Genomic DNA, 22,830 nt, shown 5'->3' on the forward strand with positions numbered 1-22,830 from the left:
AGGGAGGTCCCTAAGGACTCTTTATGTATTAGCCATTTTTTAAAAAAAATGGAGTCTTGAGAATGAGAATGATTTGAACAGTTGTGGTGTGTGTATTTATTCATGCTTCCATGGTCCGGTATGTGCCAAACCCTGTTCAAGGCATCGGGGACACAGTGGTGAGCAAGGCAGACAAAAGTCCCTTCCCTCCTGATGTTTTCATTCTAGTGAAGGAGACTATAGAAAAGTAAGAAAACTTATAGTATGTTAGAAATTGAGAAATGTCATGGAGAAAAAGAATGCAAGGAAAGGGGCATAGGGAGTATGGCAGGGGAGAGTTTGGAACTTTAAATGGGGTAGCCAGGAGGTAACATTTGAACATACAAATGGGATGTCTCCTTCAATCTGGAACGGTTCTTCAGTGCTCCCTTGACCTTCATGACATTGACACTTTTGAAGATTATAAGCCAGGAATTTTGTAGACTGTCCCTCAGTTTGGCTTTGTCTGATGTTTCCTTGTGGTTAGATTCGTGTTCTGCATATTGCCTGGGAATATCACAAAAGTGATGCTGTCTCCTCATTTCATCCTATCAGATGGCTCAGGATTTTAATACTGATAATGTTCACTTTGTTCCCCTCATTAAGATGGTATCTGCCAGGTTTCTCTACTGTAAAGATACTATTTTCCCCCTTTGGAATTAACTAACATATATCTCATGGAGAGATACTTTGAATCTGTGTAAACATCCTGTTTACATCAAAGTGTAACCGCTAGCTTTAGCACCCAGAGATTTCATAACATTAACAGAACATCATCATTGTGCCGTGATTATTAGTTGACATTCTACTGTATAGGAGATATTTCTCTTCTCCTCCATGTATTTATTCTTTTATCCATTAATTTCTGTAAGTATGGATTTATTGATTCTTGAACCTTATCAAATGCTTTCTGTGGTTGAGATTATTACGTTTGTTTACTTTTGGTCTGTTAATGTAGAGCACTACATATATAGTTTCTCTAATGTTGACTCAATTTTGCACTCCTGAGATAAACTATTTGATCCAAACATATTTGCTAAATATAATATTGGATTCATTTAGCTAACATTTTTTAAAAATAAATTTCTTTCTTTCTTTTTGGCCACGTTGGGTCTTCGTTGCTGTGTGCAGGCTTTCTCTAGCTGCGGCAAGCGGGGGCTACTCTTCCTTGAGTGGGCTTCTCATTGTGGTGGCTTCTCTTGCTGCGGAGCATGGGCTCTAGGCATGCGGGCTTCAGCAGTTGTGGCATATGGGCTCAGTAGTTGTGGCTCACAGGCTCTAGAGCGCAGGCTCAGTAGTTGTAGTGCACGGGCTTACTTGCTCCACGGCATGTGGGATCTTCCCGGATCAGGGCTCGAAACCGTGTCCCCTGCATTGGCAGGCGGATTCTTAACCACTGCGCCACCAGGGAAGCCGTAGCTAAGACTTTATTAAGGATTTTTAATCTACAGGTGTAAGTGGCTTGAAATGTTCTCTTCTTGAATTATCTCATCTGTTTTGGGGATCAAGATTACACCAGCCTCGCTTTTTCATCCCTCTCCTTACAACTTGTGTAGGGTGATGTCATAATGCAGACTACTAAGTGAGGAAGGAGGGGCTTTGAACCACTTGCTCTTCCTACACTACCTCCTTTCCACCTTCTTGTCTTAAAAGCATGTATGTTTTGGGGAGGGGCGGTTCCTGGCCCCGTTTCACAGCCCAGCCCCCCCAAGGCCCGGAGAGGGCAGCCCCAGCTTCATGTTCCACTGTACTCAGACCTGTGCTGAGAGCACACGCATACTTGTGAATCACAGGGTGGAGACTGGTTAGTGGGACTGGTGCTGTGGTAAAAGCCGTGGAGCGGATGAGGACGAGGTCCACAGGGTGGACCCAACTAGTGGGGCATCCCTGGGACTGGCAGGCTGATTCTCTTATCTCCACACCTCTGGGGTCATCAGCCTGTTGAGGGCACAGGGCCCACTGGCGCCAGAGTGCCTATCGTTGTTCACTCAGAGGTGCCCTCAGGCATTGTCCCCAGACCCAAGTACAGTTTAGCCTTGCAGCCATACAGCAAGTGCAGCTGCAGGGTGGCAAGGCCAGGGGATGGGGGGTTCCTAGTCCTGGCTGTGACCCAGAGGGTCTTCAAGCCTGACGGTGCCCTGGTGGTGCTTGGTTTCCTGGTACAGCATGACCTGCTGGACCCGATAATGGTGAGGGGCTGTGACCAAGATCTTGTCCATCTGTGTTTATGTCCCTGTATCTGTGTGGGCCACAAACCACTCTGGGACATGAGAAAGAGACATGCAAGCTGCGGACTTTTCAGCTTTTATTACAAAAAGAAAGACATGAACCCAGCCCAGTTTTCCAATAAAAGTCACCAACTCAAAAGTCTGACTTGGTCAGGGCCTCTCTGGCTGCGGAGTTAGGCCAGTCAACAGGTGCAGGGCCCCTGTTCTGACCACCCAACATTTCATCCTCCCCTGCTCCAGGCTGGACACCCAACATAAGTATAAGTAGGTCTTGCAGCTGCTCACTGGGCCTCGTTGAAGCGGGTCACCATTGTCTTGTGCAGCGTCTCCTTGTATGACTCGGTTGAGGTGACCCCATAGGAGCTGCCTCGGGCACCCAAGCCGGAGCCCCGCACCCGTGTCTGGGCCTGTGTGAGGGAGGCAGACTCTGTCAGGTGGGGCGGGGGCCAGGGCTACAGCAGAGAGTACCGGAGGATGGGGATGGGATCCCCACAGACTCACCTCAATGGGAGTCACAATGCCCTGTTTCTTGCGGCCCAGGCCACTGCCCTCTTTCCAGCCCATAGCCTGGAGCATGCGACTGCCAATGTTGTCACTGCCCAGCCCATCCCGCGTGGGCTGCTCAAAGTCCCTGCAGGAGACAGTGGCACAGTGTGAGCGACTGGCCTGCCGGCCCCAGGCCCCCGACCTGGCCCCGGGCACTCACACAGAGGCCGCAGACATGCCGCTATATTTCCTCCTCTTGGGCTCCGGCGGCTCAGGGATGCCATACTTCTCTCTGCGTTCAGCTGCGCGGTCCCGGTACTTCATTTGCTGAAAGAGTGTGTGTGAGAATGAAGGAGCTGATCGCTATTTGCAGGAAACATGGGCACAGCTGGGGGACCCCCAAAGGGAGCTAGATCTAGCGAACAGATCTGTGGTCCTGTGAATGCCAGCAGCCAGCATGGGGGGAATCGGGAAGAAGCCTTGCAGGGAAAGGACGTGAAGTGGCTGATGGCAGCCAGGCTGTGTCTAGCTGAGGAACCTGAGCGCCAGCTGCCTACACGGATGGAGCGCTTGGTAAGGGACCAAGGGATGGAGCCCAGGAGTGGGTCACACCTCACCTCCATGTCGTTCTTCTCAAGTGCCTCCAGCTCATTTTCTGACAGGTGGGCTCGCCGGTGAATCTCAAGGTTTTGCTGCAAGGAGGACAGGAGGAGGAGTGAAGCGGCTGGGCCGGGCCAGGACAGGGTTCCCAGCCAAGCCTCCCTCAGTCACCTTGTGGAGCCCGGAGAGCTGCTGGTGGCGGATGAGCGCCTCCTTGCTGGGGAACTGGCGCCGGCAGAGCAGACAGGCCAGCTTCTGCCAGTCAGTGAGCTTCTCCTCCCGCTCCGGCCCCCCGCGCTCTTGCTCCTCCTCACTGTCACTCTCCCCGCTGTAGGCTGCCACCAGCCCCCTCGGTGGGCTCTGAAAAAGGTGAGGGTGAGAGGTCTGGTCTGGCTAGCTCAGAGCCCTGCCCTTCTTTCTGCCCTGGGCACTCACTGGGCGGTCATCACTGGCCAGTTTTGGGAGGTCCATGCTGGTGTGCTGTCTCTCAGCTAGTGCTCCCTGGGGTGGAGGAACACAGAAATTCAGAGATTCCACGGAAGGACCAAAGGGATGACAAGACTGGGGGGCAGGGCGCGGATGGACAGCCACACACACCTTCTTCTCGAGGATGGCGTAGCCAGCATCTGCGGTGGCCGACTCCCGCCTTTCATCGTCTCGTAGGGAACTGATGGGCTGGAAGCTGTTTTTGAAGTTTTCTTTTTGCTTGTTGAGGCTGCGGGCCCAGCGTTCCATGTCCTTGGCAATCTAGGGGCGAGGGTGGGGGTGAGGCTCTTAGGAATCCTCCGACTGCTGGGGTCGCCAACTCCAACCTCTGCCCTTGCAGCAGCCCGCCCCTTCCTGCCCTGCAGCCTCAAGCAGAAGGTGAGAGAAGCGGAAGTGAAAGTCCCCATTTCTCTGTCGTCCTGTCATCAGTGCTCCTCAGCAAGCCCCTCCCCAGCTGTGCCCCCATTCTCCTCATGGGCACCCATGCTATTAGGTTTGCCGTGTGTTTTCATTTTATCGTTCTAAAATGCATAGAATGGCTTGCTCTGTGTATAATTTTAATTTACACGTGTGATACTACGCCACGTTCCATGTCGTTGCCCAACCCCGACCCCCAGGCACAACACCATTTTTAGAATTTACCAGGCTGCCAAAGGAACACGTAGTTCTTGCTTCTAAGTGTTGCACCCAGACTGTCATACTCTTCCTCCACAGACAAGACACTGAGGTTCCCTCCAACTGCCCACCACCACAGAACACTGCGATGGTTGTCTTCCTGCCCACCCCCTGATGGGCCCGCGAGAAGTTCTCTGGGGTATATATACACAGACAGACACGGACACACCCTTAGGTGGGGTTCTGGGCCCAAAGGAGCATGCATGCGCATTTGTTTCCACAGGCAGGGCTAGCCTGGCTTCAGGCGTGCCCACACCAGCCCACATTGCCACCAACAGCACAAAGGTTCCCACCAGGGGATGGGAAAGCAGACAGGGTACACTTGGATGGCACTGGCCACCTCAGGGAGGTGGGCAGCCCTACCATGTACCTGGTAGGGAGACGGCCCTGGCTCAAGGTCACGCAGCAAAGAGCAGAGCTGGACCGGGAGCCTGGTCTCTCCTGGGCACAACTACTGCCCACGTGCACATCCACCGCCATCCCCTCCCTTGGCAGCGGAGGATAACAGATGACAGAATGGCATTCATCAGAAGACACCTAACAGCCAGCCAGTGACTGCTGGACTCCCAGTGTTCACCTGTTGGGCCGTCTTGGTCTTGTGCTTTTCCTTCTTCTCTTTGCCCTCCTTCGAGGGCGCTCCCGTTTCCTTATGCCCATCAGCTGACTGCTCCAGGGCAGGAACATAGGTCCGCCTTTCCCCATCCCAGTACAGGTACTGCTGGCTCTGAGCATTGTAGTAGTACTGGGGGAGGTGGGGGAGAAGGGGTGTGAGGGAAGACCTCGAGGAGGGGACTGCAGACCCTGCCCACTCCCCAGACTGCCCTATCACCTGAGAGTTGGGGTCGTAGTAGAGGCCAGTCTGGGGGTCATAGTAGTAGCCAGATGTCTCGTCGTACTGGTAGGTGGAGACGTCAGGAACAGCTGGAGAGTGAGAAGAGGGGGTCGCACTCCTCTCTGCTTTGTTAAGGAATTCCCCACCCCTCACCATAGGCCATGGCTACTCACGGTACTGGCTGTAGGACTCCTGGGCAGAGGGACTCGTGGCTGGTGGCAGGGAAGAGCTGGGATGGGTGGGGCTCTGGAGCTCAGATTTGAGCACAGCGGGTGACATGATGGTGTATGACTAGTCACGGGGCAAGACAGGGGAACAGGGCTCAGTGTCTACCAGTGCCCCCATGGCCCCCAGGACCTCCCCTTGATTTTCCTCACCTGGCTGTTGGCAGCAGTGCCCTGGCTGCCGCTTGCTTCAGCTGCTGACTGCTGGTAGACACCAGGGGTGGCACCAGGCTGGGTGCGGGAGAAAGCCTGCAGGGACACAGAGTCTGCCCCAGGCTCCAGGGAGGCCTCGGGACCTGTAAAGGGGGACAGGGAAAAAGGAGAACGTGAACGGCAGGGCCCAGGACCCTATGCTTGCCAGTCCCCACCATGGGCTCAGGGAGAGATGCTGAGGCTAACCTGCTCCGGCTGGGTCCCCTTTGGTTCCAGTGATGCCGGGGCCCTTCGTGCCCTTGAGGTAGCCATGGGCATAGAGAGAGGACTCTGTGCCCTGGCTGCCGCCATAGCCCTCCTCCTGTTGGTAGTAGCTGTAGTCGACCGGTGGCTCCTCGGGGGTGGCCCAGGCACCCTCCCCACCCTGGGAGGCCTGAGGGGCAGGTGGGAGGGGTTCATTAGCAGAGGAGGGGGCACAGAGGGGAGGGGGACCAGCTAAGAGACGTCTGCCCACAAGTGAAGCAAGTGTCTGCTGACAGAAAGCATGCAGCCCTCAAACAAGGGCCACCCGGCCAGAGCAGAGCAGGGTGGTGACAAAAACAAGACTGGAACAAAGACATGCGCCAAAACGCTCCTAGGGCTGACACTGGTACATGTGTTGCGTGATATATGTGTTGGGTGTCAGACCAAGGAAGATACCATCCTCCCCTTCTTTATTGTCATCTGCCAATTTTCTTGCAGCCACTTATAAATTCCCTTTTACCAAGAAAGGTTGTAACAATTCAGGATGATATACAGCTACCAAACAGAACAGAAAAGCAGCCGCGACGGCGCTGAAAAGGAAAGCCTGGGAGGAGGTGCCTGGGAAGGGAGCTGCAGCGCGGACCCCATAGCCCCCACCGGCGACCACTGTGAGAGGTTTTCGGGGCCACAGGAAGCCAAAACAGCAAGCCAGCCCTCCTGTTTGCAGAGAGGGAGCGGGAGGGTGGAGGCGGCCCAGGTACAGGGATGCTGGGGTGGAGGGGAGTCTCTGAGTACCTGCGAGATGGCCCACTGGGCCGCGGCAATGGCAGTGCTGGCCACAGAGGCAGCATTGATGCGACTGCCTTCGTTGGAGGCCATGTCCCTGGGGAGGATGTCAGAGACTGGGAGTGAGACAGGAGGCCCCAAGCTGGGGGGCAAGCTGGGAAAGGACACAGGTGGGGCCCTGACCTCTTAGAACCCTTGGCAAACTCAACGTTGATGGTCTTGCCGTCGATGGTGAGCGGCGGGTGCAGGGCCTGCAGGATCTGCAGCAGCTGGGCTGCCTCCTGGGGGAGGAGGTGGCGGGGGCAGGGGCAGAAGGGTCAGGCCCGGGGAGGTCCCCGGCTCCATTGCCCCATTTCCAGGCTTGGGGCCGCGGTGGGGGGCTAGGGTCAGGGTCCCTCCTCCCTGCCCCGGGGGCCGGGATCCTGGCTGCCCGGCCCCCCCCTGTGCCGCCCTCACCACGATGGTGGAGAGCTGGATGAAGGCAAAGCCACGGTTCAGTTGGGTCTGCTTGTCCTTGATGACGCGTACGTTGGAGGAGGACAGCACTGCGTAGGGTGCCAGGGCCCCCAGGATGGAATCCATGGTGCTGTGTGGGTTCAGGTTGCGCAAAATGATGGCTGCAGGAAGGGGCCCAGCATTAGGAAGCACCACTGATATTCCGCTCCCGTCCTACCCTCTGGTGGCTCCCCTCTGCTCCCTCTCCCCTGGCCTCCGCGTCCTTGCGCCCACTGCTTCCCCTCACCTCTTCCTCTCAGATAAACTCTGCTTGTCAGTCCAAGTCCCAGCTCGGTCACCCACCTGCTGAGAACCTTCTCAACACACCCCCAAAGTCGAGTTTGGCAATGCTCTTCCTCTGCTCTCCCTACATTACATGTGTGTCCCCCCACCAGGCAGAGGCCCCTGGGAGGATGAAGTCCTGGTCACCACCATCTCTCTGGCCTTGGAGAGCCCAGCCTAGACACCCTAGGGCAGGGAGGAAGGAAGGAACAACTGACTCACTGTCGTTGGCGTTCTCTGAGCTCGGCTCCGAGCCCTGTGACAGGGCCTGGGAGGCCAGCACTCCCTGGGCCTGGTAGGGCTGTGGCAGGGGCAGCAGGCCCTGGCTTAGCTCCCGACCACCCAGCGGTAGTGTCTGCTGATCCAACCTTGCGCCCAGGGGCAGCTTCTGCTCTGCCTCTGTCAGGGGCGGCAGAAGACAGGCCAATGACGAAGGGGGAGGGGATCCCAGGCTGGTCTCCCTCCTCCCAGAGCACTGGCCCCTCACCCTTCTCCCTCTTCCCAGCAACGTCCCGGGAAAGAGGGAGGTAGGAGGGCCATACCTGACTTGGGCACACCACATTTGAAGCACTTCTCACGGCGTTTGAAGTTCTGGACGCCACACTGTGAGGCACAGGCCAGGCTATCAGAGGGGGTGGGGCTTTCCACTGCACCCTCCAAACGTGGATCCAGAGATCCCCCAGGGAACCCGCCATGCCCCGGGAAGGTCCCAGGGTCAGGGGTGGCAGGGGGCTTTGGGGCTCTGGCTGTCCTCCTCGGTCCCGTGAATCTTCCCTTTACATGGTCTCAAATTTGTCCTCAGTGCCAACCCCTCAACTCAGGATCCATAACTCCCCCCCCTCTGTTACCAAGTGCCGCCTGCTCCGAGGTACCAACTCCCAGAAATGCCCCCACCTCCAAAGTCCCTTTGGTAGGTTCCTCTTCCCAAAATGTACTTCCCTATTCAGAAACCCTCGTTATTTCTATCCCTCAAAGCCAGCAGCCCCTCTCTTGCCAGACTCCCACCCCTCCTTCATCTCGAGGACTGGATTGGATCCTGCCGCTCTTGAGAAATAAATCTGCCTGGGATGTTGCAGCCTCTGGAGATGCCCAGCTTTCACCACATTTCTGTCTGTGATCCATGGTCACGTACTAAGCACTGCTCCCGCGCCAGGCTCCGTGCAGGATATGGCCTCTGCCCTCCTGGCCTAACAGTGGGGAGCAGATGTAGCACAGAGGGGCAGCAGGTGAGTCTGTGGAAATGGTCCCCCCCAGGGGCTCTGGGAGGGGAGCGGGCCTAGAGGCCCAGATCACTCAGCTGGGTATAGTCAGCAGGGCTGTTTGATCTGGGAGGTCCAAGAGTTTGGTTTGGTTTTGCTGGGAAGCGACTGCTGGCGGAGGCAGCAAGAGATTTTGTGTAGGAGGGTGAGGAGAGAGGCAAAAGCAAAGGCTGGACAGGGAAGGTGACACTAGATCACAGAGGGGAGTCACACTCAAGCTCAGAGTTGTGGGGGTTTTCAGCAGAGGAGGAGGGACGTGGTCAGAAGTGGTTTTGAGGAATGTCACCAGTGAGGGAGTGGGAGAAAGAGGCAAGAGGCCAGCACACCAGAGAGGGGCCTGTGGCGACTGTGTGGGGGAGGAGGTGAGGACTGGCCTGAGCAGTGGGAATGGCATTTCTGTGATGGAAGTGACAAGACTGGAGAGCAACAGCATGTGGTGGATAAAGGAGAGAAAAGAAAGAGAATCCCCTAGTTTCAAGGAGTATCTGAAAATACAGGAGGGATGGAGTCCTCCCGTCACTCTGTCCCTACCTCTCCAGAGAGGTTGGACACCCGCCTTCTGATATTACTTTTTTGGTTTTGAAATAAGCAGGAACCACTCCCCTTACTGGGCAGAGTTCCTCTTGGGGAGAGGGCCCCCGCAAGCTCTCAGGTCTCCCCTTAGGTCTCAGGGCTGCCAGACGGCTGCAGGAGGTGAGGCTATAGAGTCCCAAGGCTGCTTGTGAGGCTGGCCCCAGGGGAGATCTGAACTCACGGTGGCATCCATGGCCCACGATCAGGAGCAAGGCACAACTCAAGGTTCCACCTCTCTGAGCCTCAGCCTCCTCTTAGGGAATATGACTGCAAAGAGCTACAGCTTGTACCCTAAGTCTCAGGCGGACATGGCTTTGTCAGAGGTTGGGTCACCTGACACAGGCTCTCAGAACACCCTACACGTTCCTTCAGGACAAGAGCTGACACTGAACATTGTTAACGGCGGGCCAGGTGTCGTTCCAAGTGTTACCCTCTCATCACCACATTTCAATCCTCCCAACTACCTTTGGGGAGCGGGGTCATTGGTATTTGCATCATAGAGATGGGGAGAGTGAGGCAAAGAGAGGTTAAATACCCTGACGAAAATCAAGGCAGATTTGGGAGAGTCTAACTTCAGCTAGTCTGGTTCTGAAGCCCACATTTTATGGATCACATTATGCCTCCACTGTCACTAGTCACTTACATAAACATCTGTTTCAAGTCTACTGGGGCTTCAGGCAAGATCGTGCCGCATGAGGGCAGAGCCTGGCACCAAGTGAAAGCTCAGTACAAACTGGTGGGTGGGTGGCAAGGAGCAGCGCTGCTTGAGCTGAGCCAGTCCTCCACACCCACACCACTCAGAGGCCCCGGGGAGACAGAGACGTTGCCACCGCCCCTGTACCTTATTACACAGCCAGTCCTCATTGATCTTGGGCTTGGGGTCGCTGTAGTGCATGGACACCTTCTGGCCCAGGATGTTGAGGGAGTGCTGCGGGGAAAAGCAGAGCACAGTGAGGCCTAGGCAGCAGTGCCCCACGCACCGTCTCAGCACAGGAGAAGAGAGTGAGCGAGCCCTTCAGCTGGATGGATGAGGGACAGGGAACGGAGGGAGGTCGGAGAACTGACGAGGGAAGAAGGAAGGGAAGGAGGGAGGGAAAGCGCCACAGCCCTCGGGCGCAGCTGTTTGCTGCCTTTCCGGGCACGCGCACGCACACGTGAACACACGCCACCAGGCACACAGTGCTCGGCTGCCCGAAGCTTGCCGGACAGCGGGGGAAACCCCCACTCGGCCCTGACACTGCCAGGCCACACCCAGGGCCAGCACTACACAGGCTACACTTGGGATGAGGGGGGACGGGGAGGGGAGGGGAGGGAGAGGAGGGGAGAGAAAGAGAGAAAGAGAGAGCGCACGCGCACTAGTGCTGGAGAAGGGGAAAAAGAAAGAGCCATATTTAAAAGATGGACGGTCCTGCTGTGAGGCTGTCTTCCCGTGGCTGGCTGGGTCCTGGGCCCATGGCACTAGCCTGTGGACCGGCAGAGATGGCCCCAGGGCCGCCCCTGCTGAGCCTCCCTTCCACCACATTGCCCCTTCCTCCCCTGAGGCTTTCCTTCAGTGCCCCACACCAGTGAGCTGGGCTCTGGGTGCGCGAGCAGAAGCTTTGGGTCTCTGAAGGTCCCAAAGCTGCTGGGTTGGGAGCCCGTGCCAGGCTGGGGGAGCAGGCTCCCCTCCCTTCTGGACAGCACGGCTCCTCGCTGAGAGGGCAGGCCTGTCCCTAGCGGAGTGGGGCAAGTGGTGACTCCTGTGGGGGCCAGGTGCAGTGGGAGGGGTGGGGTGACCGAAGTGAGTCCTGGTGAATGAAACCATCACTCCTGACTGGTACTTTCGATCAACAGAGCAGTGCTGGCCTGTCCCATGGAAATCAAAGGACCAAACTCACATGCAGGGACAGAGCTGGCAAAACAGGACTTGCTAGTTAGTGTGCCAACAGCTAAGTTCCCCAATGGCTGGACTTCCAGCGGTGCCCAAGAGTGGAACAGAGTCCTGGCTCTGCCTGACCCCAGAGCAGGGCGGTCCCCCGGGGAGTGGGAACTTAGGTGGAAGAACCCCACCCCCACCCCACCCCCAAGGCAGCCCTTTCTCTGAAAGCTCAGCCACGAGAGGAAGAGAGGCAGAGCTAGTGCCTGGCCAGTGGGAAGGGCCAGTGGTGAGTGTGGGTTCCTGATGGGAAGCCCAGTGGGTAGCGAGAGATGGGAAGAGGAGATAGTGAGGGTCAGGAAGGGGGAGAGAGGGGGTGGGGGGATGGGACACAGGGCCACAGGGCAGGGAACTGTGTCCGTAAGAATCAGGCGATGGGGAGCGCTCGATTACAAAGTAGTATTTGTTTGGGGGGGGGGTTCAAGTGCGGCAAAGCAACCTGATTGGCTTCCATCCATCGTGTAGCGTCCTGCAAGTGACTAAACTCGACGAAGGCGAAGCCCCGGCTCTGACCTGGAGACAGCATTCAGATACAGACGCAGTGGGTTAGTCAACAGCTTTGGACACACGGCGTTCCCGGGGGCGGGACCCGAGGGGAGAGGACTAGGGGGCAGAGAGGGAAGTGGGGAGAGGAAAAAGGAAGAAAGGGAGAGAGAGAAGCAAAGAAAGACCAGGGTGTGGGAGGCAAGGTAGATGGTCGGGAGGGGCAGGAAAGAGGGAAGCGGGAGGGAAGAAAACAGAGCTGGAGAGGGGTTGGGGGCAGGGGATACACACACGCCAGCTGGGAAGAAAGACAGAGAGATGGGGCTCAGGCACACCTGCCCGGACAGCCTGGGGTGATAGAGATGGAGAGAAGGAGCTGGGAGGGAAAGGGTACAAGGAGACGTCTCCAGAGAAGGAAGGAGGACAGATGGGCAGGCAGCTGGCTTCACATGGGCCAGAATAAATAACCAAATGGTGGGGCCCAGCACAAGGCCAGGGCAGCCCAGGAGGGGTCCTGTAACAGGTGTTTAATCAAAGGAGCAAAAGAGAAGCTGGGCCAGGCTGCTCGGGGAGGCTGGGAAGGCTCTAGGCCCAACAGGAACCAGAGGGAGTTAGGGACACAAGGTCACCTCAGCCTCACCACAGTCCAGGGAAGGTTGGCCTCACCAGGGAGCCACCTCAGGGCCAAGCTGGGAAGATTACAGCCACCTACAGTCCAAGTCCTCCAAGACAGCAGGAGAATGGGGGCCAGGATCGTCCAGGTAGATCTTAAAGAATCAGCAGGTGCCTGGGAGAAGCGCCCAGGGCCACGGAGAGGGCTGCACCTGGGACAGCGCCTCAGGGAGACCAGAATCCTGTCAGCTTGGCTGGGGTACAGCAGAGCAAGACCTACATGCTATGAAGAGAGACTCCAGGCCTGGCCAGGGCTGGGAAAAGGATCCAGGGCTTGATACCAGGGGAAAGTAGCTCCTTCTTTGGAGGTGCACACACAGGGAGGGCTTAGACACGGCGGGACTTGAGGGGCATGCTTGATCTCCGAAAGAATAACCATTAGGATGCACAGGAGGATGGAATGGTATAATTAAAGAGAGACAGAGACAGAGACAGAGACAGAGAGAGAGAGAGAGACAGAGAGAGACAGAGAGACAGAGAGACAGAGAGACAGAGAGAGAGAGAGAGATGGAGAGAGAGAGAGATGGAGAGATGGAGGCGTGGGGAGGAGAGAGACTGAGAGATGCAGAGAGAAGCCCAGGCAGAACGAGGCCCCACTGTGCCTGCCCTGGGGAGCCTGGGCCAGAGGTCCTGCAGAGACAACCCCCCACCACCCTACTAACCTCAGGCCAGCTCCAAGCAGCCTGCAAGAGGGAGGGAGGGAACAAGCGAGGCCAGCGATCCTGGCTGCTCCTTGGGATGCACCCTTGGACAAGAGCCATCCCCTGCCTCCCCTCTTGGGACTCATGGGTGGGGCCGTGTCAGACCTCTTTCTGGTCAGAGGCTGTTACCAGAAAAATGTGGGGGAGAGCAAGGGGCAGGGGAAGGAGAAGAAAGGGGAGGGAAGGGAGGCTACTGGGGGGACGGGGTGACCATCTCAGATACTCAGAGTCCCAAAGAGGAGGTTCCCCGGAGCCTGGCCCTGGCCCTGCCCCCGGGGAGCACTCAGCTCATCTCAGAGCTGCACCCCCTCCCTGACAGCCTCACACAAGAGGCTACTGGCCGGAGCTGTGAGGAGAGTGGGATGAGGGGGAGAGAAGAAGAGGGTACCCCCAAGCTGCCCATTCCCAGCTGTGGCAGGAAGGCAGGGTAGGGAGGGTGAGGGAAAAGGCAGAGGCAGGAGGGAGACTCGGAGGCTGAGGCTGGCCAGTGGAAGAGGAAGGTACTAGAACAAAAGCTCACCTGAGGATTTGTTCCGCATCAGCCGGACCTCCCGTGCTTGGACGCCGTGGGACTGCAGCTGGCCACGGATCTGTACGGGGCGATACGGATTGGAGCAAGCTCAGCACGAGGGGGCTACTGGGTACCTGAGGCTGGCTGGAGGCCTCCAGGACCCCAGAGGGTCATAGGGGATGTGCACACACTGTCTCCTCTCCCTCTCTCAGGGCTTTCCCCCAAGTGACCACAGCCCCAGCCCCACACCAGTACCCAGTCTCAGCTTTCAGCCCCAGACTTGCAGAGTGAGTCAAATGAAAAAAGGGGCATGGTGCAAGGTGAAGTATGGCAGCATAACGACCCTCAGGGATGGAGAACAGCAAGAGAGCAAGCGAGCCAGCAGCTCAAGAATGGTGGGCAGGGGTGGTCTGACAACAGGCTTGGTGCAGCCACAGAGCAAGGAAAGCTGGCAAGCAATTCTGGCCCTTTGCAAAGGGACTGCCCTCCGGCTTGCATCAAGAGAGACCCATGACAAAAAGTACGAAACTGGGAAGGACTGGGGACTGAGCAAACCCCAAACATGTGTGCTAGACCATAAATGGAGCAGTAACTTGGGGTGGAAACCAAAAGGCATGGCCGTGGGATTTGGAAAGCTTCCTGGATGACCTAAGCCAGAGGGAAGCTGCAGATGCAATTTGGGATTTGGACCAGGCGAGGCAGAGTCTCTAGGCCAGTGGTGCCTCTCGCAAGCGATTGGGAGCCTGTGCTGGGCATTCTTGGGCAGCAGCCTTAATGCCTCTGGGCCTGTTTCCTCATCAGGTTCAACAACAAAAGGGAAATTAAACATACACATACAAGGATGAAAAAGAAAGACACACAGGAGCAGATCAGAACTGCTAACACTCAGGGAGAGCTCAGGAAACAGCTAGAATGTGGGCTCTGGGGTTCAGCTGTCCAGGTTCAGACCCCAACTCTGCTGTGCCACTCACCGGCTGTGGGACCTGAGGCAAACTGCTTCACTGCTGGGGGCCTGGCTTCCTCATCCGTAGAATGAAAATACAAAGAGTACCTTCCCTACAGGGTGGCTGTGCAGATTAAATCAGACCTGACATGTGGCCCACCCTGTGATAAATCCTCCACAGATGTCAGCACTCAGTTACCGTCTGACCCTGAACAGTGCAGGTGGGCCAGACCTGAAAGCTCTCAAGCACACAGGTGGGGTTTTCTCTGCGACAACATAGGCAGCCAGCAGGTTTCAGAGGAGAGATGAGCAGAGAATTCACGGGCAGTGGGGAGGAGGCGGAGAACTGGGGAGGCTAGTGAGGAGGCTGTTCTAGTGGCCCACTTGGGGTTTTCCTGCTCTCTAGGAGAGGTCTGCACGAGAAGGGAGGAGGATCGGAGGGAACGTCACACAGGAAAACAGGGTGGGAAGGCTGCAGCAGCAATGAAGTCAAAGGAGAACCCAAGGCTCTGTGGTCGTGCCAGTGAGGAGATCTGATGCTGCTGGCAAAAGAGGGTGGAGGGTGGAGGGCGGGGAATGAGAATAAAACCTCAGAAAATCCCACGGGGAACCACCCCACCGCCCAGGCTGCAGGGTCTCCACAACATCTCTGTCACCAGAAATATCTGGCACTGGGACTGGTGAGCATCTGGCCTTTGATGGACATTTGCAGAATGGATGGATGGCCAGTGGAATGTGCAGAAGGAATGCTCTGTTCCCTCCCCCACCCACCACCACAGCCCCTGGGCCAAGTCAGCCTATCCAACGCTCCTCCCTTCCAGACTAGGAGACAACAAGGCCTATCGGGGGACGGATCAGTGCTGGCGGACAGAAGCTAGTGGGGATAAGGCATGAAAAGTGCTGAGGTTGGGGGTAAGGGAGAAGCTGAGGGCCCTGGAGGAGACCCAGCCTGGCCTCCTGCTCTGCCACCTGCCCAGGGACACGGGGGGCACGTACGTCATCCTCAGTGGCTGCCTGTGGCAGCATCCTCAGCATGACGATGTTACTGGCCTTCTCCTCCTCCTCCTCCTCCTCCTCCTCCTCCTCCTCCTCCCCTTGCTCGGTCCGATAGTCCTGGTCCCGATAGTCGCCGTCTCGGGGGAAGCCTGGTGGGCCGGTGGGGCTGTGCCTGTGCCGCCGCCGCCGCCTACGCTGAGTCTCGGAGCCCGGGGAGGCCTCGTAGGAATCCTGGCCAACAGAATGAGACGAGAGACACCAGACGGGCAGTCAGTCTGGGGTGGGCCTAGGAGCTGGCCGCTGGCTCTCCGAGGCAGGCAGGCTCTGAAAGCCAGGGGTGGGCGGGCTCCGGCTAAAGGCTTGGGGCAGGCAATGTGGGCAGGCCCTGGACTGCAACCCTTCTGGGGTTGGAGATTCTCCCCAGGATGCTTTTGGGGGCTGCTTTGGTGGGGAGTGGGGAGAGGCCGGTGGCAGTATTGGTGTGGGAGAGGAACTCCCACAGACAGGTGACCAGACACCATTTAAAACCTCCTTGGGAAGAGACCATTTGGGGTTGGCACACTAAACCCTGCTCTGTTTCTCCCCCCTCCTCCCTCGCCAGCTCAGCTAGCATGTGCACAATTTTTCCCTGTGCCATGGAAGGCCACACCTCGCTTAAGATTCCCAGCCTGGGCCCTGCCACCAAGTCGTGGGTTTAGGAATAGCTTAAGACCTCAGCCAGAGCCAGCCAGCAGGGCCTGGCAAAGGTGCGAGGGCTACAGCGCTGCCTTCCGGTCCCTGATCCCCTGCCTGGCCAGTCCTCCATCACCACCAGGTTCTCTCCTAACAGGGTGTGGTCACTGGATTCCTGGGCGTTGCCCAAACCATCCTTTCAGGACTAAGCAAGCCAGGCCTGGGTCCACACCCCTCCTGCCCTCACGGAGGCCAGATAACTCAGCACTCCACTCTTCCTGGTCCACCCAGGGCCCAGCCAGTGCCCTGGAGACATCCAGGCACAGCTCACAGCTGCCATCGAGGAAGCTTGGTTGCCCACCACAGGGGTCTTTCCATTGGACCCCCCAGAGGGTGGCCGGCAGCCCACACTCTGCTTCCCACTGGAAAGGAGAGCTGTCTGCTTGTGTGGACCAGGGCCCTGACGCCCCCTCAACTTGGGGTTCCCGTAAGGCAAGGCTGCTGCTTCCCGTCAGATGGGGGCTCCCTGATGGTGAACATCATGCCTCCCCACTCAGGCCAGGGCTAACTATACAACATGGAAATGGCTAGCTTCTGAGCTCAAAGTAGAGGCCTGAGGGGACTTCCCCTTCTGTCTAGAGGCTCTGCCACCACTGGGAATGCCCACGGTCAGCCCCCCAGAGCTGCTTTGCTTGGTGATATCCAAGTGATATCCAAGTGCCCTCCCAACCCTAGATGCCGGGTCCCCAAATTGGCTGGGAGCAGGCAGTATAGGGCTTGCAGTGAACCCTGAACAACAGGGAAGAAGGGAGACAGGTGGTGGCCAGGGGCCCTCAGAAGTATAGAGCCAAGCACGTGGAAGTTAGGGAGACCCAACTTGGGAGAGGAGCCCTCAGAGAGGGGAGTGGGGACAGACCCTCCAGGTGAGGCAAAGCCACCGAGCACAGTCTGAAGGCATGGGAGCTGAGAGCTACCTGCACACGGTGCTACAGCCAGACAGAGGCCCTGCAGGAGCTGGCCCTCCCCTGCCCTCACCTCTGCACTCTGCTCTTCGGACGAGTCATCATAGTCGTGCTTGCCCTCCTGGCTGCCATACTCGCGGGGATATGAGCGGTAGTCCATGTCCCGGTAGTCGTGATCCCGGCTGCGGTTCTCCCCACCATCATCCTGTGAACGATCGGCGGCTCCGTAACGGCCAGTCCTGTCTCCACGACCCCCTCTGGGGAAAGAAGGATGGGGAGGGAAGAGAGGGCAATCCTTTCTGAAAGGTGCAAGAGGTGAGAGTGACCCCACCCACCCCCCTCCCTAGACCCTCAGCCCCAACCCCTGACAGGGATCCCTACATGCTGACCCCGTGGGGCCAACTGGCTCCCACCTCTCCCTCAAATTCAACCCACTTCTCTCCTTCCCTTCCCCACCTCTCCATTCCCTCACTGGGCCCTTAGATGTGGAACCCCGACTGGTCTCCTCACCTCCACCCAGGCCTCCCCTAGTTTACTCTCTATACCCCAAATGTGAGTGAGGGTTTCACAAGGCAAAGTCAATCAAGCCCAACCATATTGCTCCTTACAAAACACCAAAATGCTCACTAAGGTCCTATAAGGTCTGCAGGGTCCTGCGGGATGAGGTCCCTGCTGACCTCTTTCCTTCCACCTCATCGTGCACTGTGCTACCCTGCACCCCTGTTCCACGGTCACCTTGCTAGCACTGGCAGCTGTCTGTTTGCACGTATGTATATATGTATGTATTTATTTTGTGCGGGCTTTTCTCTGGCTGCGGCGAGCGGAGGCTACTCTTTGTTGCGGTACGCAGGCTTCTCATTGTATGTATGTATGTATGTATTTATTTCGCGTGGGCTTTTCTCTGGCTGCGGCAAGCGGAGGCTACTCTTCGTTGCGGTACGCGGGCTTCTCATTGTATGTAGTTATGTATTTATTTATTTTGCGTGGGCTTTTCTCTGCTTGCGGCGAGCGGAGGCTACTCTTCGTTGAGGTATGCAGGCTTCTCATTGTGTGTATGTATGTATTTATTTCGCGTGAGCTTTTCTCTGGTTGCGGTGAGAGGAGGCTACTCTTTGTTGCGGTACGTGGGCTTCTCATTGTATGTATGTATGTATGTATTTATTTCGCGTGGGCTTTTCTCTGGTTGCAGCGAGCAGGGGCTACTCTTTGTTGTGGTGCGCGGGCTTCTCATTGCAGTGGCTTCTCTTGTTGCGGAGCACGGGCTCTAGGCATGCGGGCTTCAGCAACATGGGCTCGGTAGTCGTGGCTCGTGGGCTCTAGAGCGCAGGCTCAGTATTTGTGGCACATGGGCTTAGTTGCTCCGCGGCATGTGGGATCTTCCTGGACCAGGGCTCAAACCCGTGTCCCCTGCATTGGCAGGCGGATTCTTAACCACTGCACCACCAGCGAAGCCCCTGGCAGCTGTTTTGTTAAAATTTCTCCTACTGCAATAACTGTAAAATAATTATCTCAACATTGATTTAATGTGCATTTCTTTGATGATTTAAAAAATTACTAGACTGGCTTCCCTGGTGGCACAGTGTTTGAGAGTCCACCTGCTGATGCAGGGGATGCGAGTTCGTGCCCCGGTCTGGGAAGATCCCGCGTGCCGCGGAGCGGCTGGGCCCGTGAGCCATGGCCGCTGAGCCTGCGCGTCCAGAGCCTGTGCTCCGCAACGGGAGAGGCCACAACAGTGATAGGCCCGCGTACCGCAAAAAAAAAAAAAATTACTAGACTGAGTTTTGGGAGATGAGGGAACCACCTGTTCGGTTCACTGCCCTATTCCCCAAAGCTTAGCTTAGTGCCTAATACTCAGCAGGTGCCCAATAATTATTCTTTGATAAAATAATGACTCTAAAGAGCACTGAGGAACCACTGGACCACCAGGAAACTCCCTCTAAAAGTATTCTAAAAGCAACCAATACATATCTACTTAAAACAAGACAAAAATGGACATCACCATAGACTACTACTAGCAGGATCCCAATCGTGGTCAGAAATGATACTAGAATATCCATTATCCACACCATTATTAACATTATTCTAAGATACTCGCTATTAAACAATTAAACAAAGGAAAAAAAAGATTAAGAGCTGGAAAGGAAAAGGTAAAATTACCATTACTTGTAGATGATATGAGGATGTATCTGCCTAAGCCTAAGAGAATCAACTGAGAACTGATTATAAATAATAAGATAAATCAGTAAAGATGCTGGGTTCAAAATTAATACACAGAAATAAATATTGTGCTTGTATTCAGAGAGCCACTGTTCAGAAATAGGAAGATCCCAAGGATCACTGCATCAAAAAGGTTAAATACCTAGACATGTGCAAGATCTTATGACTATACTTCACACATATAAGCCAGGATACATTTGAAATGGGTCAAAGATTTAAATGGAAGAAATGAAACCATAGAGGAAAAGAAGAATAAAACACGAGATAGTTTTTTGATAATCTTGAAATGGGGTAAACTATGACCCAAATCCAGAAGCCACAGAAGAAAAGACTATTAAATCTGACTACATAAAAATAAAACATTTCTGCTTGGAAAAAACAAAAACCGTCAAAAGCCAAGTCAAGACAAACAATAAACAGGGAAAAGATAAGGGATAAAGAAAAAGGGAACTGAATTCACAGAAAATAATACAGTTGACCTTTGAACAATGCAGGGGTTATGGGCACCGACCCTCTGCTCAGTTGAAAATCCGAGTATAACTTATAGTCAGGCCTCTGTATCTGTGGTTCCTCCACATGCTCAGATTCAACCATGGATCCTGTAGCATTGTAGTATTTACTATTGAAAAGAATCTGTGTATCAGTGGACCTATGCAGTTCAAACCTGTGTTTTTCAAGGGTCAACTGTACAGATGGTTTATATTTGAAAAGATGCTCTATCTCACTCATAATGAAAGATGAAAATTAAAACTATACTGGATAGGTCATTTTTATAACACTTAAAATTTATTTTTGTATATTTTTCCTAAATCATTTTTACTGTGATAAAATATATTTAACAAGAACTTTACCATTTTTTTAAATAAATTTTTTTATTTTTATTTATTTACTATTTTTGGCTGTGTTGGGTCTTCGTTGCTGCACGCGGGCTTTCTCTAGTTGTGGTGAGTGGGAGCTACTCTTCATTGCGGTGCACGGGCTTCTCTTGTAGCGGAGCGCAGGCTCTAGAGTGCGTGGGCTTCAGTAGATGTGGCATGTGGGCTCTAGAGCGCAGGCTCAGTAGTTGTGGGGCACAAGCTTAGCTGCTCCGCGGCATGTGGGATCTTCCCAGACCAGAGCTCGAACCCGTGTCCCCTGCATTGGCAGGCGGATTCTTAACCACTGCACCACCAGGGAGCCCAAGGACTTTACCATTTTAAAGTATACAACTCAGTGGCACAAAGTACACTCAAAATGTTGTACAGTCATCACCACTATCTATTTCTAGAACCTTTTCATCACCCCAAACAGAAACTCTGTACTCTAATTAAACAATAATTCCCCACACCACCTGGCACTCTCTACTCTAGTTTCTGTCTCTATGAGTTTGCCTATTCTAGGTACCTCATAAAAGTGGACTCATATAACATTTGTCCCTTTGTGTCTGGCTTATCTCACTTAGCAGAATGTTTTCAAGGTTCAGGTTGTAGAATGCATCAGAATTTCATTTCTTTTTATGGCCATATATGTATGTATGGTATATGCTACATCTCTTGATGGACACCTGGGTTGTTTCCACCTACTGGTTGTTTTGGATATTGTGAATAATGCTGCTATGAACACTGGTGTACAAGTATCTGTTTGAGTCCCTGCTTTCAGTTCTTTTGGGTACACACCCAGGAGTGGAATTGCTGAATCCTATGGTAACTGATTTTTTGAGGAACTGCCAAACAGTGTTCCATAGCAGCTGTACCATTATACATTCCTACCAGCAATGCACAAAGCTTCCAATTTCTCCACATCCTCATTAACACTTGTTATTTTGCATTTTTCATGTGCTTATTGGCCAATTATACATCTTCTTTGGAGAAATGTCTATTCAAGTCTTTTGCCCATTTTTGAATTAGGTTTTTCTGTTGCTCTTGTAGGAGTTCTTTATATATCCTGGGTGTTAATCCCTTATCAGATATATGATTTGCAAACACATTCTCCCATTCTGTGGGATGTCTTTTCATTCTTTTGAATAGCATTCTTTGATGTATAAAAGTTTCTAATTTGATAAAGTCAAACTTATTTTTAAGAAATGATAATTTTGGGCTTCCCTGGTGGCGCAGTGGTTGAGAGTCCGCCTGCAGATGCAGGGGACACGGGTTCGTGCCCCAGTCCGGGAAGATCCCACATGCCGCGGAGCGGCTGGGCCCGTGAGCCACGGCCGCTGAGCCTGCGCATCCGGAGCCTGTGCTCCGCAATGGGAGAGGCCACAACAGTGAGAGGCCCGCGTACCACAAAAAAAAAAAAAAAAAAAAAGAAATGATAATTTTAGATTTACAGAAAAGTTCAAAGATAATACAATTCTCATATACTTTTCACCCAGTTTCTTCTAATGTGAAGAGAACCATGGTACATTTGCCAGAACTAAAAAGTTAACTAAACTGTAGACTTCATTAGCATTTCACCAGTTTTTCCACTACTATCCCCTTTCTGTTCCAGGATCTAATCCAAGATACCACATTGCATTTAGTCATCATGCCCCCTTAGTCTCCTCTGGCCTGTGAAAGTTTCCCAGTCTTGCCTTGTTTTTTTATGACCTTGACACAATTTTGAAGCATACTGGTCAGTTATGGTTTTTTGAAGAATACAATAGAGGTGCCCTTCTGATCACATCAGATCTCAGGGGCATGCTATCAATGTGACTTACCACTGGTGACACTGAACTTGATCATCTGGTTATGGTGGGGTCTGCCTGGTTTCTCCGCTGTAAAGTTTCTTTTTCTCTTACACTCTATGCTTTAGAAGCGAGTCACTAAGATCAACCCACACTCAAGAGGAGGAAAATTAAGCTCTACTTCTTAGAGTGGGGAGTATCTACATATATTATTTGGAATTCTTCTGTAAGGAAGATCTGTGATCGAATGTTTTTAACTCAACAAACCTGCAGAAGTCCAAATGTTTGACAACAAACTGTTGGCAAGGCTGTATGGGAAATAGGCACTCTCATATTGGTAGTAGGAGTGAAAATGGAACGATCCTCATGGAGGAGAATTTGTCAATAGCTGGCAAAACTAAAAATCTATATACTCTCTGACCCCCAATTCTCCTTCTGGGAATTTAATGTACTGATACACTTGCACACATACAGAAACAGTACTCTCAATGCAACACTGTTTATAACAGCAAAGGACAAGAAACAACTTAGAGAAGAGTCAGGAAAATTCTGTTTAAAAAAAGACTAATGATGGAGAGAGGAACCCCACCAAATATTAAAACATATTATAAAGGTGGAGCAATTGAAACACAAATGGACAGATCCGCTAAAATCAGAGTTCATAGTACACAAACACACATATGGAAATTTAGAATCAGGCAAAGGTTGCAATTCAAATGAACAAGGAGAAAATGGATTAGTCAATAAATACTAGTTGTGATAACTGTCTAGCTC

General features: G+C 53.9%; 1 protein-coding gene across 10 annotated transcripts in view; it reads right to left on the reverse strand.

Annotated features, from left to right (window-relative positions):
• Nucleotides 1-2,310: 2,310 nt before the first annotated feature.
• The window catches only part of RBM10 (RNA binding motif protein 10), a 29,534-nt gene continuing 9,014 nt past the window's right edge, over nucleotides 2,311-22,830 (reverse strand). For 3 of the 10 annotated variants that reach the window (XM_033850075.2, XM_033850083.2, XM_073798927.1), the window contains 22 exons: nucleotides 17,269-17,452; nucleotides 15,562-15,792; nucleotides 13,632-13,701; nucleotides 11,695-11,768; nucleotides 10,182-10,268; nucleotides 8,051-8,111; nucleotides 7,731-7,907; nucleotides 7,188-7,348; nucleotides 6,915-7,012; nucleotides 6,741-6,828; nucleotides 5,949-6,135; nucleotides 5,703-5,845; nucleotides 5,499-5,616; nucleotides 5,323-5,414; nucleotides 5,071-5,235; nucleotides 3,930-4,079; nucleotides 3,768-3,833; nucleotides 3,504-3,692; nucleotides 3,350-3,424; nucleotides 2,953-3,059; nucleotides 2,748-2,877; nucleotides 2,311-2,653 (listed from right to left, as the gene is read on the reverse strand). In XM_033850075.2, the coding sequence (XP_033705966.1) occupies nucleotides 2,528-2,653; nucleotides 2,748-2,877; nucleotides 2,953-3,059; nucleotides 3,350-3,424; nucleotides 3,504-3,692; nucleotides 3,768-3,833; nucleotides 3,930-4,079; nucleotides 5,071-5,235; nucleotides 5,323-5,414; nucleotides 5,499-5,616; nucleotides 5,703-5,845; nucleotides 5,949-6,135; nucleotides 6,741-6,828; nucleotides 6,915-7,012; nucleotides 7,188-7,348; nucleotides 7,731-7,907; nucleotides 8,051-8,111; nucleotides 10,182-10,268; nucleotides 11,695-11,768; nucleotides 13,632-13,701; nucleotides 15,562-15,792; nucleotides 17,269-17,452 (2,779 nt within the window). In that variant the 3' untranslated portion in view covers nucleotides 2,311-2,527. Of the gene's footprint in view, nucleotides 2,674-2,747; nucleotides 2,878-2,952; nucleotides 3,060-3,349; nucleotides 3,425-3,503; nucleotides 3,693-3,767; nucleotides 3,834-3,929; nucleotides 4,080-5,070; nucleotides 5,236-5,322; nucleotides 5,415-5,498; nucleotides 5,617-5,702; nucleotides 5,846-5,948; nucleotides 6,136-6,740; nucleotides 6,829-6,914; nucleotides 7,013-7,187; nucleotides 7,349-7,730; nucleotides 7,908-8,050; nucleotides 8,112-10,181; nucleotides 10,269-11,694; nucleotides 11,769-13,631; nucleotides 13,702-15,561; nucleotides 15,793-17,268; nucleotides 17,495-22,830 lie in introns of all 10 variants that reach the window. The other 7 variants (XM_033850072.2, XM_033850080.2, XM_033850073.2 and 4 more) reach the window with 6 other exon arrangements.

This window comes from Tursiops truncatus, chromosome X (assembly GCF_011762595.2).
Source record: "Tursiops truncatus isolate mTurTru1 chromosome X, mTurTru1.mat.Y, whole genome shotgun sequence".
Taxonomy (NCBI): domain Eukaryota; kingdom Metazoa; phylum Chordata; class Mammalia; order Artiodactyla; family Delphinidae; genus Tursiops; species Tursiops truncatus.